Below are 14,022 nucleotides of genomic sequence, written 5' to 3' on the forward strand. Positions count from 1 at the left end.
GCCTGCAGGGCTTACAGTTCAGAGAAGGACGCCATAGGCAGCACAATGACCATAGTAGCGACCCCTCCTCCATCCTCTCCCCATTCCCAGGTTCTCCCAAAGATGACATCACACGTGGTCACCGAGATTGACAACATCTTACGCAACAAGCCGTACAGCAAGAAGGACTACCGGTCCTAAGGCCCGTGCCTGCCTGCCTGCCCACAGCAGCTTCTCCCTGGGTGGAGAGAGGCGTTCAGCGGCCACTCCCACTCCCCCCCACCCCGCCTTCCCGAGGGTGCGCACGGCCACCACCGGGCGCCCAGACGCCAGCACACCAGGAAATCCACTCTGTTCTCTTCTGTGGACCGCAACCTGCCCTGGCACTGCTCTGCACACCCACGCTCACGCAAGCAGCCGAAAGTGTTGGGAAGGGGGTGCACGTCACCGCGGATGCTCCTTTGCATGACTCAGGGATGCGGACAGTGAACACGCTGGGGGGAATGTCTCCCTTCGGGCATTTGGTAACTTAAAGAGGGCTGTACAGATTTATTTTTTCAAAAGGACAATCTACAGATGCAATAGGAATGGCCTAAGGAAGAGCCGGGTATCTTCACTCAGAAGTCATGCTTAAGGGACTCAAGTTTTTGATTTTTTTTCTTATTTTACATTTAGTGAGTCATACATCGCTTGTCGCTCAGTAGCCCTAAAATTCCCAGGTATTTGCTTTCACTCCCTCTAAACACTTGCTGTTGCTTGGCTCTGTACTACAACTTACCCGGCGTGCCTGCCGAGACTCTAACAGTATTCCATTTCCGTGGAATAAATATCCTCACTCTAATTAAAGACCTGATGGCTCACTTATGAAAGAGAGGGCTATACTGCTATGGACACCTGGCTTTGAATAAAAATGTACCCGCAATTGAGTATTCATTCTTCACAAATTGTATCACAACCGTTTACACTCGGCTTGCAGGCACCTCAAATAGTTCAAATATTTGAGCTTTAAAAATATTCATGTGTTTGTACATAAACCTGTAAAATATCCAGAAAGGCAAACGTTCACTGTTGAACTGGCAGTTTCTGACGTGAACTCGGAAGTCAGTCCGAGGCTCTCTGGGAAAGGCACCGGTGGGCAGCGCCAGCCCCGGAGACGGAGAACACTCCCCTCCTGCAGCACCGCCCTTCGCATGGATGCAGCTGAGCCGGTCTGCTGCGCTAGACCCCAGTTACCATCTAGTCTTGCCTCTTTGGCTATTAACCCTCATTAGTATCCTACCCATAGCAAACTCCAGGAGTGTATTTTGCACAGGTACCTGTGTAAAGGAGACGTCATGCTTCTTCTCTGCGGGGTGGGGAAGTCCTTTGGCTCCGCTTGAACATCTGAGGACGCATGGAATTCTAATTCAGCTATCAGCTCAGCCAGTGCCTCATGTAGCAATCGCTTAAGAGATTTCACGTAGAAGAAATATGCATCTTAAAATGCTATTTTGTCATCATTTCCCAATCTTTCAGGGTTAAGTTCTAAATCTTCTGAAATGTTAGTGGGAACTACAAGTATCTTTTGGACTGCTACAGCCTGTGGTCTAATAGGGAGTTTGGATATCAGATTCACAATGGAAACGGGTTCTTTTTTGTCATCTACCATGTATTTAACTAGTGAGCTGCCCTACGTACACGAGCTGAGGTGCTGCAAAGAGAAATGCAATTTAATTCATTTGCTTAGAGTAATAAAAGCGTTCTGTGCAATCCCATAGGTCTTTATCTCATCTTTGCTTCTAAGGCATCACCTTTCACGCTGTTCTTACACAAAATATTTCATTTTACCATAAAACAAGCAATAATCACCCAGGTAATGCTCACAGCTAAGCTCCACTAAATACTCAGAAACTAATGCTCAGAAACTGCTGAGCAAATAAGGTTGAAGGTGAAATGGCCGCTCAGTCCAGGAATGGCGGCACACTCCTCTAATCCCAGCACTCAGGAAGGAGAGGCAGGAGGAGCCACTTGGCACCCAGCTTGGGCTGCACAGCAGTAACAGGTCTGCTTCTTTCTCACTGGGTTGCAGTGAAGTTAAAGCTTCTCAGTGTCACTTAATCAAATTCAAATATGAACATCATTGCTTGTGGAGAGAAAACACCTTTATATCCAAGTCATATGGAAAGATAAAGCAGGAGGCAGCTCATTTCCAAAGTCCCATACACATTAACTTCTTCTCCTGTTCCAAAGAGCAACCTAGGAGAGGCATCCATCACCATACCTTGACTCGCGCAGGTGACGTGCACACCGGAACCTCTGGCTCGTTTCCACTTCCAGACCTCACAGTGAGGACTGGACCCCAGTCCTGTGGAGAGGGCAGCGTTAAGGAACCTGCGTCTGGCCCAGCGTCTCCCTGCTGAGGACAAGGGTGGGCGAAGCTGCAGGCACCCTGCAAGCGGCCGCCAGGTCTGGAGTCTGCACACCAGGCACTCCAGTCTCCAGCTCCTGTAAGGTTTTTCCTTTATAAGCTTTAGGATTTGGGGGCTTTGTTTTTTTTTTGGCAGAGCTGAGGACCAAACTTGGGGCCTTCCTATGCTAACTTCCCAACCCCCAACAAGTTTTATACAGAATGATGTACAAGTTTTGAGTGAGAACAGCTTAAATGCAGATTCTTAAATCCAGTACCCATACACTGGCTCTGTCCACAGGTACATACAAATGTATGTACCTCCCTTCTTCCTTCACACATGTACACTCTTGCACACGTGTACTCTCATTTGTTTGAACATACCCTCCCTTTATCCTTTGTCTCCAGAAGCTGCAGTACCTGGTGTACACTGGAACAAAAGAAGGGCCAGCAGGACACCAGGCAGGCCGGCCCTGGCGGTCATGCCTACCCATGTGGTCACTGCGCTCTGCTGGCCAATACCTGACGCTTGATCAGAATCTACAAATATGCCCACTGACATGTGTAGGAAATGAAAGCAGTGTGAAATAATGCAATCAAGATGATGTATTCGTTCACATGGTTTATAAACAAGCCCAAGGAAACACACATTTTAAGAAGCAAAGTTTAATTGTTAAGTAAAACTTCATAAGAATTCTGAGTATAAAGGCAACCTCTACATTAGTCACTTCAAACATTGTCTCAAACTGTCCTTGCCATGCAGTACCAACTAAATATACAAAACTCCCCAGCCAGCTTCCCTGTCATGGGGAAAGGCGGGGACACCTTTGAATCTTTTACTTTACTGCTGTTGGGGACCTGGTAGTTTGAAAATAAAAACTTCCGCCATGGGTTTTTCTAGCAAAGTCTGAGTTAGCATATGCGGATTTTCATTCTGCACAGCACCTGTCTCCTTTCTGTCATGAGTCAAGCTCTGCACCGAAGAGCAAGGTAAGGCTACACGCAGTCCTTAGTGCCAACTCCTGCGCTGAGTGTGCACATTCCAAAGGACACAGCCGAAACTCCCGTAGCAGTGGGTGAAGTCAGAAAACATCAGGATCTTAAAAGGAGAGCCATCAGCAACAAGGAAGACAAGCTTTGCACACTGTCTACGAAGTTTTAGGCCAACCACCTTATACCACACCCCAACTGGCTATACCTATGGTCCCCAATGGGGATGGCTCATTCCTACCCACAAACACCACCATCTGGTAGCCATGCTCATCAGCCATTTAAAAGCATTTGACCCTGTTCCTAGTAAGAAAAAGCACCAGCCACACTCAATAGTAAAATCAAATGGGGCAAGGTGTGGGGAAGGCCGGAGGGGGGATGGGGACACACAGCCATGAGCCAGTGGCTTGCACCTGTAATCCTAGCTATTTCAGAGGCTGAGAACGGAAGACCGCAGGCAGGAGGCCAGGCAGGAGGCAGGCAGGCAGGTCAGTGCCCCCTCTCCATGGAGGAAAACTAGACACAGTAATGCGCTATTGTTGTGGGCAACAGAAAGCCTCAGAAAAGCAGGCCACAGGGACATGCTGGGCAGGAAATAAGACCTTAATCCCCAAACACCCAGCTACAGACAGGGGCAGCACAGCTCAGTGGTGAACAACCGCCTAGTGAGCAAGGGATGCTGAGTACTGTCCAAAAAGAGAGGAAAGGACACTAGCTCTACCTTGCAGTCACTCTCTTCTGATTGTCTCCTTCATTATACGCTATTTAGCAATGGCACCTGAACAATAAAGTACCACTGCTTCTAGCGGTGATGAGATGTCATTACAATTTCTGACACTGGAGGTCACTAGACCTACATAAGTCCTCTGTCTTCCTAATTCTTGGATGTAGTCCAACATATCCACCAGCATAAACATGTAATGCTACTTGCAATATTTGTCTTAAATATACAAGTGGAAACTGAAGATTAGGAATATATGTGCCTTTAAGTTATTGTGAGTAGGAAATCACTGGAATGCAAAAGCTAACAGGAATATGAAATTGACATCCTAATTGATGAACAGCTTCCCAAACTTGACCCAGCCATGTTACGTGCAAAAAGCAAGTTATCTACACACACTGGCAAAGCAGCAGAGCTGACCCTGTGAGCCTGCACTTGGCTGTGCTCTGTCTGGTGTTCCCTGAGGACGGGAACCTGTGGGCTAAAGGCCGGAGTCTATCCAAGTCCCCACCGACAACTGCTGACACACAACTCAACCACTGTAAACTCCCTGGTGAGTACTTCACATTCCAGAGCTAAGTTCACAAAAACTACTCTGGTCTTTCCTGTGTCAACACTGAGGAGGGACTGAGGAAGGAGGCTCTTTCTGACTTAATGTCCTGCCAGTGGTGTCAAAACGCCAATCTGGGGAAACAATGATTCCAGTGACTTCACACATCCAGCCAACATGGCAGGGACAGGCTGACCTCCCTGACCACCCAGGACCAAAGCCATTCAGCTGAACAGCATGTGCTCTAACGCCACAGGCCAGCTCTCACAGGCCCACGCACTATTTTTAGGTTACTACCCTGGCTGCCTTTCTTTAAAAAAAAAAAAAAAAAAAGGAAACTTTTCCACAAGTCAGAGAAGCCATATTTTTAAGTCTGAGTTATAACCAATCACAAATTCAGACTTATAAACACAAAGCTTCTGTTCATTCTCTGGGAAGACGATTCATTCTGATATTTATGGTTCAAAAAGTTGCAATATTGTGCTTGGAACACAGAGAACCAGTTATTAACTTCTTGCTGCTATTATAAATAATAACAGCTTAGTCCAGGTTACCGTGACCTCTGACAGATCAAGGAAACAAGTTATTTTCTCTTCTGGTGATTATGGCATATTGCAAGACTTCTTGCCTTTAATAAATGTCCTGATACTCTGTTTCCCTTTCAATTCATTTAATTTCAACAGTCTGTCAAGAGAGCCAATAAACAAATACTCAATTACATTCTGCTGTGTTTTTAAGCCTCCCAACTGCACACCATAAAAACATCTTGTGTGCCTCCTGCCCAGACCCCAGGCTGCTGGCACACCGGACCACCCAGGGACATGAGCCAGGGCGTGGCTGGCGGTCTACTTGGAGCCGGTCGACAGGAGGGCGATGAGTCCTGAGGAAGCACTGATGGACAAGATGTAGTTCCTGTAAGGATTTCACGTTAAGGAAATCAACTGGCTGTGTCTCCCTCAGCCATGAGCACTCATCGCGAATGGTGGCTCCCAGTCTGCAAACACAATGACAAGTACTTGGGGCAATGTGTTCCAACCTTTTTTTTCTCATCTGAGATAGGGATTCGAACTCGCTATCTAACGCTTTCTGCTCATTGGCAGGAGACTTACCACCGGAACTACACCTCTAACCATGTTCCAATTTTAAAAACAAAACACTGGAAAAAATCCCAGAACATATGATCACAAAGAACACACCTAGGGCCCAGTGGACCTGTGCGAGGAGACTCGCCCCATCTCAGGCCGGCTGGTGTGCTGCTGCACTTGGCCTGCGAAAGTAGATTTCCACCACTCATGGCCATGCCAGCCTCTCTGGACACACCACTTCGTGGCCACTTCTGGGAAAGCACTGCAGTATTCCCAGGGGGCACGAGTAGGAGTATGTGTGATATTTTAGTGCATCATAAGTCTCCCACTATTAAAAGTCTATGTGTTTCTGGATAACTTTAATAAATTACTTTTGTGTAGTAAAAGACACATCATTTCTGGCCAAAAGCTCAACTAAAAAGCGGCTTGAACACTGTATCTATGAACTGAGCCTATTTAGCTACACTGGCAATCAGCTAACCCCAAGGAACAGCGGGCCCTCAGGTGTGTGCCAGGACTGTGTAAGCCAGGCTGCCTAGAACTCCAAGGAGGCCAGCAGAGACAATCACACACAAGTGTGAGACAGCTTTGTACTCCTGCTACTTACTGAAGTCTTCGTTTCTTTAAAAAAGACTAAACCGAACCATAAACTTCTACATGTTAAACTTTTCTTTTTACGTGCTCTTGCCTAGTCATGCTATCTGATGGTCTGCCCCAGAGTGCCATTTAGACTGGGCCTCCCAAGGATACACTGTGGGGTTGAAGTTCTTCAGGATGAAGAAGGAGGCCACGATGACCAGGACCAGGAACAGAGTGTTGTTATAGAAGATGGAAAAGGTGGTCGCTTCGTAGTCAGCAACCTCGTTCTTCTTCCACAGGATTCTGGAGACACACAAACGGGCAAACAAGTTGGCAAATACTGAATGGCTCCCATTCGTTTTAAGGTAAAGTTGTAAAGTTCTCAAAGGTACTCAGTCAGAACTACCCCTCCATTTCTAAACACCCAGGGCACCAGGACCATGGGAAGGGACTGCTTGGTTAACTACATGGCTTGAACACATGGGCAGTTGAACTAGCCTTTGTCCAGGCCCTTGCCTATCACCTAAAACTGGATGTCACTGGTCACAACCCAGGGGCAGGCTTCCCGGCAGTCTCTGGACTTGAGCTACAGACCATGGAATACAGCTGTGAGAGACAAAACAAGCACTATTCTCACAGAAACAGACTCCTTGAGCCATCTCTACTTAACCCAAACAAAGAACTTACCCTATCACTACGTGAATGCTTTTAACTTGTTTTCTTTTATTCTGTTTTACTTGTTCTGATATTTTATCTTATTAGTCTGCTAGTATTTTATTAGCCAAGTGAGAGGAAATTCTGACTCAAACAGACTGTATACCTCCTGGGTAATTAACACTGTGAAGCAATTTTGGAAGAGTTGACCATGAGACACTAGTCGGGTGTGAACAAGTGAGAGGATCCCAGAGGAACTGACTGAGTGGGCTGAAACCATTTCTTAATGGAAACAGAAAAAATATAAACGATTGCAACACACACCTCAGGATAACTACTGTCTTATGAAAGATTCACATTTGTGTATCTGAGCTATAGGGAAAATATATTGGTCTTACTGGAAGTTTTTATTACAAAGGTCAAAAGTCACAGTGTAGGGGATACACCCTCCCCAAAGATAGCTTTCCTTGGGTCATATGATATAACCTCTCCATGCCATCCTAAGGACACATTTCATAGATCAGATGTTCTAATCCAAAGACAACGCTTTGGCTGTCCAGGCTAAATCCTCTGTGCACACGCTTTGCAGCTGAGTACCTGCGCCACACCTCTTTGGTTCTGTGGACGTACATCAAGACATTCCGCCAAGTTTCCTCCACACATAGGGAAAGGAGGGATATTACTTCAGAGTAGCCATCAATGAGAAAACCCCTCAGATGTCAAGCAAGTTTCCATGTAAATTTCAAAATGCATGTACCTTGAAACTTGAGGTAATAAATGTTACCCACTAGGACATGTGTCAGGGCAAATAAACCCAGCAAGATGCACATCCCAACCCAGCTCCATGCTGGAAAACACTGAAGGCATCTACTGTAACTCTGCACAAGCCAAGGAAGAGGGGTTGCTTCAGCAAGCAAGCTCCCAGCACTGCTCTCCTTGGCTGACTCAGTCGCTTATGCCAGACAGAGCACGTCTCCCTCCCTAACCGCCTCTCTACTGATGAAAGACTTCCCCTCCATCCTCACCCTGCAGATTCATCATCCACCCATGCGCTACCATCGTGAAAACATTTAAACTGGCTTAAAAAAAAAAAAAAACCTAACTTGAAAGAATATTTCCCAAAGAGTCATCTTCAAGAGTGTTTCCTAAAACAAGAAAATGTTCGTTCCAAACAGCAATTGTTGTAACTGGGTAATAAAAGACAACATCATCAGTAAATCAAGAACACTCATACCTGGAACACATGCTGAATCTTCGTCTTGCCTGCCCTTGGACAAACAAACATCCTGAATCACTTTCAAAGCAGCATATCTCAAATAATTATAAACGAGGCTTTGAGAGCTACTAAGAAGTTTGATGAGCTTTCTCATAGATCAAATCTCTTAGAAGCAATCTATCCTCCAAGAGGCTCCAGTGCAGTGATCAGAGACAATCACAACTACAGAACTGAGAAAAAGTGTCTGCTGTGTCTGCTGTGGCCCTGCTGTGTCTGCCATGTCAGCCATGTCTGTGGTGGCTCTGCTGTATCCACTATGATCCTGTTGCTCTCTTGGGTTTTTTTTTTTTTCATGTTATTAGAATGATTGTAAAAATTTTCAATTTTAAGTAGTTGTACCAAGGAACTTCAACTCAACAAGTCAGATTATGAGTACAACGCATCTTGATTACTGTGGCTTTTCTAAGAGAATTATTAAGAGCACCAATTTCTACTGATAAGAATATGTCATCATCATCGCCAGTCTGCATGTTACACATCCACGAAACTTCTCTCAGATAACCCTATGCTTAAATACCTGCTCCAGCAAATGGCCCAAGTTTCATTCCCAATTCCAACTCTGACTCACTGCAATGACTACCTGAAAACCACACTGATGAAGATTCAGAGCTCATCCAGGGGAAAAGACAAATGCCAGACACATGGGTCGAGGATCAGTACTCCGCTCACCACCCAAACATCAAGTAACTGTAACAAGCACTGTCCGATTCCAGTACTATGTATGATATGCACCCCAACTTCAGGAACTTTGCCCTAAACAAAAGAATTCGACAGAACACCTAGAAACATGTTTTCCTCCCTCATCTCTGTTCCTATGCAACAGTGTGCCATCAGAAAGTTATGTGGCCGAAGTCTGTGGCTCACGCCTCTTAATTCTAGCTACTGAAACTGAAATCTGAGGACCTCAGCTATAAGACTCTAACTAACCACCAAAAAGCTGGAAGTGGAGCTGTGGCTCAAGTATAGAGTGCCAGCTTTGAGCAAAAAAGCTAAGGGAAATGCCTAGGTGTGAGTTCAAGCCTCAGTACAAAGACACAGAGAAAGCAGTGGAGCCAGACCTCACTACAGCTGCTCCTTGTAGAAAAGCCTCGTCATGGCTTTACTTTTCTGTCTTTATGGCTTTATAAAGGATCCACAGAAGACCATCATATATTATTAATGCTTCGGTGCCTTTCCAAAACCACTATGGAAGGCACTGTTCATTAAGTTACTCCATGTCCCATAAGTAAGGACCCACCAGATAAAGTCCTTCCAAGACTTGATGCTAGCAAAGCGTCTCTGCAGAAGGGCTGGCATGCACTGTAGCTCCTCAGACACAGCAGCCATGGGGCCTCAGAGGCTTCCCCAGACACAAGAAGGCTCAGAGGCAAGCTTAGCACTCCAAAGTTCTTTTGTCTTTAAATGGCTTTTGATCTTTGCTTTAATATTGCACGTTCCCTCAAAGACTTTCTGAAACACAGTATGGTAAACATTTTGTCCTACAAAGCAACTTGCTGATACTAAAACTTAAGATCCGTGAAAAAAACAAAACTCACGACTCTATTAAACCATCTGGCAACTCTTAAGCACCAATTTGCTCAATTATTCAGGGACTTAGGCAACTCAAATAGTTGGACTGTTTAATATGCATTCTAAAAGCAGCTGGCAGGAAAATTAGAAGGAAGCCTAACAGACAGACACGACTCAGACAAGAGAAGAAAAATCCAGTTCCTCTCGCTTCCCAACCAGCATGCAGTTTCCCCAGAACTGGCCCCAGGTAGAAGAGGTCAGAACTACCAACCTGGGTACATCGGGACCAGAGCTAGCGCCCCTAGAAATGCTAACACACACAGCAACATAAACCCTTCAATTCAGAAAGGTTAGATGACATGATCAGGATCACTCAGGTGCCAGTAACAAAACTCTGTGGTCTCTTAAATTCTAAGGGTAGCCTGGGCTACAAGCTCTCACATCAGCCTGCCAGTGCTAATCTACAACCCTGACAAGTCATCACAGCTTTCATATTTCCTCAGGGTGAAAAGGCGCTGACGACACGCACCTCTTCTTCAGAATAGAGCAACTATATGTGGGTCAGTGAAATTCAAACTGTCAGCTCTCACTCTTCCCAGTGCTGCTCTTTTACAACGGCAAGGTTTGCCTCCAGCTCCATCATCCAGACTGTCTGAGCCACCATCAGAAATGAATTTTCTCCCAGTCACAACCACCCCTCTCCCAACTGCTGGAGTCAAACCTCTCATCTTTCTCCTTTCGAGACATCTTTCTGTTGTCAGCTTCGGAAAGTTTTCGAGTCACTTCTTTGGAAACTGCATCCTCCCTCTTCTGGGCTACTCTGGAAGGAAGAACACAGAGATGAGTTTTCACATGCTCCAGGTGAACATAACGCTCCCAGAACATTCTGCACTTGAGATCTCCTATCAGTAGCTGAATGGTGCTTTACATTTCAAGAACATAAGCTGAACAGAAAGTTCCAAGTTTATTACATTGTGCTGGCTCAAAAGAAACAGTTCAAGAACCTTCAAGATGTGGTTTATTAGCTACTGAACTCCCAACATGTGGTTTATTAGTTCTTTGCTTTCATTTCTGCCTGGAAGGGAAAATTTTGCAAAGATTAGGTACTTAATATGAATATAAAAGTCAAATGCTATTAGTACAACTTAATTATGCATCATTCCAACTGCATTTTATTTTCACAAGGTTCATAAGACATCAGTTAAATGATACATCATTTCAATTCTGGGTAAATTAGAGCAAAAACTTGACTTAATAAACAAAGAGGAAAAAAGCAACTATAGTATCTTAAAATTATGCTTTTAACTCTACTCCAAAGGACAACTGCATTTAAGAGAAATAATACACTAGGTCAGGGGCTGCCCACTCCATGTTTAGTGAAATTGGCCACAGCTTCAAAGGTGCACCAAAATTAACATGGAGTTGGCAGAAAAGATCCGAAGAACTACTCAACAACTACAACCAACTAGTCGACTATTAACTACAGAAGAAACAATCATGACCAGCAAGTAAAATTTAACAGATTATTTAATTTCTTGAAAATAGTTTAGCAAGCATTGTTTAAATCATGCCACCTTTTAAAAAGAATTTATAAAGGCTCTTACTCCACACACAAGCATAGTCACATGCCCAGCACTGTGGGTAACATGTGACACACGTGATAATACGTCGCCCTCCCCACCCTCTGAAGTACCATCAGAACTGCCTTCACAGTCTGCACAGGCAGACCAGCCCTAGGACCAGGCCACACATTCAAGAGGAGCAGTCTGGATCTAGACTGTGGCCACTGAAGCACCTTCCCTCTACCATTCAGCAGGAAGACACCTAGCACCCCCTGGGTCTTTCAGCCTTAACTATCAAGAAAATCTCGAAGAACTATGATGTCAGACAAGAGCTTCTAAACTGCCCAGGGCTGGTGGTTCATACCTGGCTGCTCAGGAAACAGAGACCTGAGGTTAGTCAACCCAAACAACCTCTTACCTCCAACTAACCAGCAAAATGCCAGAAGCAGAGCTGTGGCTCAAGTGGTTTCAACCTTAAATGAAAAAGCTAAGCAAAACCACTAGGCCCTGAGTTCAAGTCCTACTAGTACTGGCAAAAGTTACTAAACCAAACCTAGAAAAAAAAAAATTCTACTCAGTCTGTTAAGCTAGTAAAGCACTGAATATTCACTTAAATTTCACTTACTATTGTTACAAAGAATAGCAAAATGAACAGCAGCTGTCCTCAAAGAAACTGGCAGATGGAATCCAAAGGTAAAAAGAACATGACATTTGATTCTGAAGAATCAAAATGAAAAGGGCTTGCAACACAAGTTACGATGCTAAGAACCAAAGGGACTGGGTTCCGTGGCGGCACACACAAGAAAGCCATCGACAGCAGCAGAGGCTCAGATGGGTGACATCTTGGAACATCCTCTAGTAAAAGGACTGATGACAGAAAGCAAACAGACACAGATGTCCTAAGTGCCCTGCCCTGCTACCAGAAGGGCAGTCATGAAACCTGAGCACCACGTCCAGAGGCATCAGGAGCCACCGAGGCCATTTATGGCCATGTCTAACAATGAAGCCAAGTTAACTGAGACCATCTCAGTGTGCTGAGCCTAACAGAGACAGCAAAGCCAACGAACAATCAACCTTAGCAAAGATTTCTCTGGAAAGGTGTCCTGGCCTTGAGACAAGAGATGTGCAAACCAGAAGGAAAGGAAGGAGGAAAGAGGAGGGAGGGAGAGAAGGGGGAAGGGGAGGGGGAGAGAAGGAAGGAAAGAAGGAAGGAAGGAAGGAAGCAAGCAAGCAAGCAAGCTTGCTTATCCTAAATGAGGGTATCTGGGCCATAAGACGCTTCAAAGGACTCAAAGGCTGATTCGGAAGAACTGAGGCCCAATTCTGAAAGATGAGGCCCCCAGGCAAGAAGCAGAAGACTTGACTTCAGGAGCCCAGAAGACACTGGATTTAATATATTAGAAAAAAGTCAGTGATGAACTAAGATGAACTAAGAGAAAAACAATAAAAATGTCCCATGAGTATGCATACTGTGTATCCCATAAAACAAGGCTAAAACCAGGGTGAATGAGATCACTACAAGGCTCAATCTCAATCAATTCAGCAATCCTAACTAGAGGTTGAGACCAGCAGATCCCAGTTCAAGGTCAGCCCAGGCAAGAGCTATATGAGACTCCATTCTAATCAATGGCTGTGCAATGGTGTGTGCCTGTCATCTCAGGGATAAGAGAAAGCATGAATAGGAGGCCCACAATCCAGGCAGCTCAAGCAAAAAGCAAGCCTCTATCTCAAAAAAGTAACAAAGCAAGTACGGTGGAGTGGCTCAAGTGGTAGAGCACCTGCCTAGAAAAGGCAGGGCCTGAATTCAAACCCCAGCAGCACCAAAAGACCCATGGGAATTGCCTAATGGTTCCATGTTTTGTAGAGTGAGCAGTGGGGAGCAGGGGGGACCCCTCCACATGCCAGAAGGAGCTGGCATAACTGAGGCCAAAACAAGTGTCCAAACTAGTATGGATACTAGGGAAATGAAGCCTACGCATAGAAGAAACCCATTGGCACTCTACGTCTCAGCAAAAGGCCAATTCCCTGAGCAATTCAAAGATATGCAACACTGAAAGTCCTACTGAGGAAACAAAGATATTCTGCTACCTCAGAAGTAACAATGTAAAAGTAACACTGAAAAAGTCAATTGAAAAAGATTGTCAAATACCAGTGGCTCACACCTGTAATCATACATTCTCAGGAGGCTGAGATCTGAGGATCACAGTTCAAAGCCAGCCCCAGCAGAGCGTCCTCATGAAACTCTTATCTCCAATTAACCACTTTAAAAACTGAAGTGGAGCTGGATACTGGTGGTTCATGCCTGTAATCCTAGCTACTCAGGAGGCTGTGATCTGAGGATCATGGTTCAAAGTCAGCCCAGACAGGAAAAGTCCGTGAGACTCTTAACTCCGATAAACCATTCAGAAAACCTGAAGTGGCACTGTGGCTCAAGTGGTAGAACGCTAGCCTTGCGCTGAAGAGCGAGGGACAGTACCCAGGCCCAGAGTTCAAGCCCCACGACTGACAAAAAATAAATAAAAGGACTTAAGTGGTACTATCTCAAAGTGGTAGGGTGCTAGTCTTGAGAAGAACTCAGGACAATGCCAAGGCCCTGAGTTCAAGCCCCAGGACTGAAATAAAACAAAAAAACAAGGGGCTGGGAAGGTGGCTCAGTGGTAGAGTGCTTGCCTTGCATGCATGAGGCCCTGGGTTCGATTCCCCAGCACCACATAAGCAAAAAGAAAAAAAA

The 14,022-nt window shown here is 45.3% G+C and overlaps 2 protein-coding genes across 4 annotated transcripts in view; one reads left to right on the forward strand and one right to left on the reverse strand.

Annotated features, from left to right (window-relative positions):
* The window catches only part of Kcnab1 (potassium channel, voltage gated subfamily A regulatory beta subunit 1), a 212,226-nt gene extending 212,036 nt beyond the window's left edge, over positions 1 to 190 (forward strand). For all 3 annotated transcript variants that reach the window (XM_013016169.1, XM_013016171.1, XM_013016170.1), the window contains one exon: positions 91 to 190. In XM_013016169.1, coding sequence (XP_012871623.1) covers positions 91 to 180 — 90 coding nt within the window. In that variant the 3' untranslated portion in view covers positions 181 to 190. The remainder of the gene's footprint in view (positions 1 to 90) is intronic.
* Positions 191 to 5,222: 5,032 nt separating this feature from the next.
* The window catches only part of Ssr3 (signal sequence receptor, gamma (translocon-associated protein gamma)), a 10,664-nt gene continuing 1,864 nt past the window's right edge, over positions 5,223 to 14,022 (reverse strand). Inside the window, exons 2-5 of the mRNA XM_013016130.1 lie at positions 11,359 to 11,462; positions 10,451 to 10,549; positions 6,462 to 6,593; positions 5,223 to 5,538 (exon numbers count right to left, since the gene is read on the reverse strand). Coding sequence (XP_012871584.1) covers positions 5,472 to 5,538; positions 6,462 to 6,593; positions 10,451 to 10,549; positions 11,359 to 11,462 — 402 coding nt within the window. The 3' untranslated portion in view covers positions 5,223 to 5,471. The remainder of the gene's footprint in view (positions 5,539 to 6,461; positions 6,594 to 10,450; positions 10,550 to 11,358; positions 11,463 to 14,022) is intronic.

The sequence above is a fragment of the Dipodomys ordii genome, unplaced genomic scaffold (assembly GCF_000151885.1).
Source record: "Dipodomys ordii isolate 6190 unplaced genomic scaffold, Dord_2.0 Scaffold30, whole genome shotgun sequence".
NCBI lineage: Eukaryota > Metazoa > Chordata > Mammalia > Rodentia > Heteromyidae > Dipodomys > Dipodomys ordii.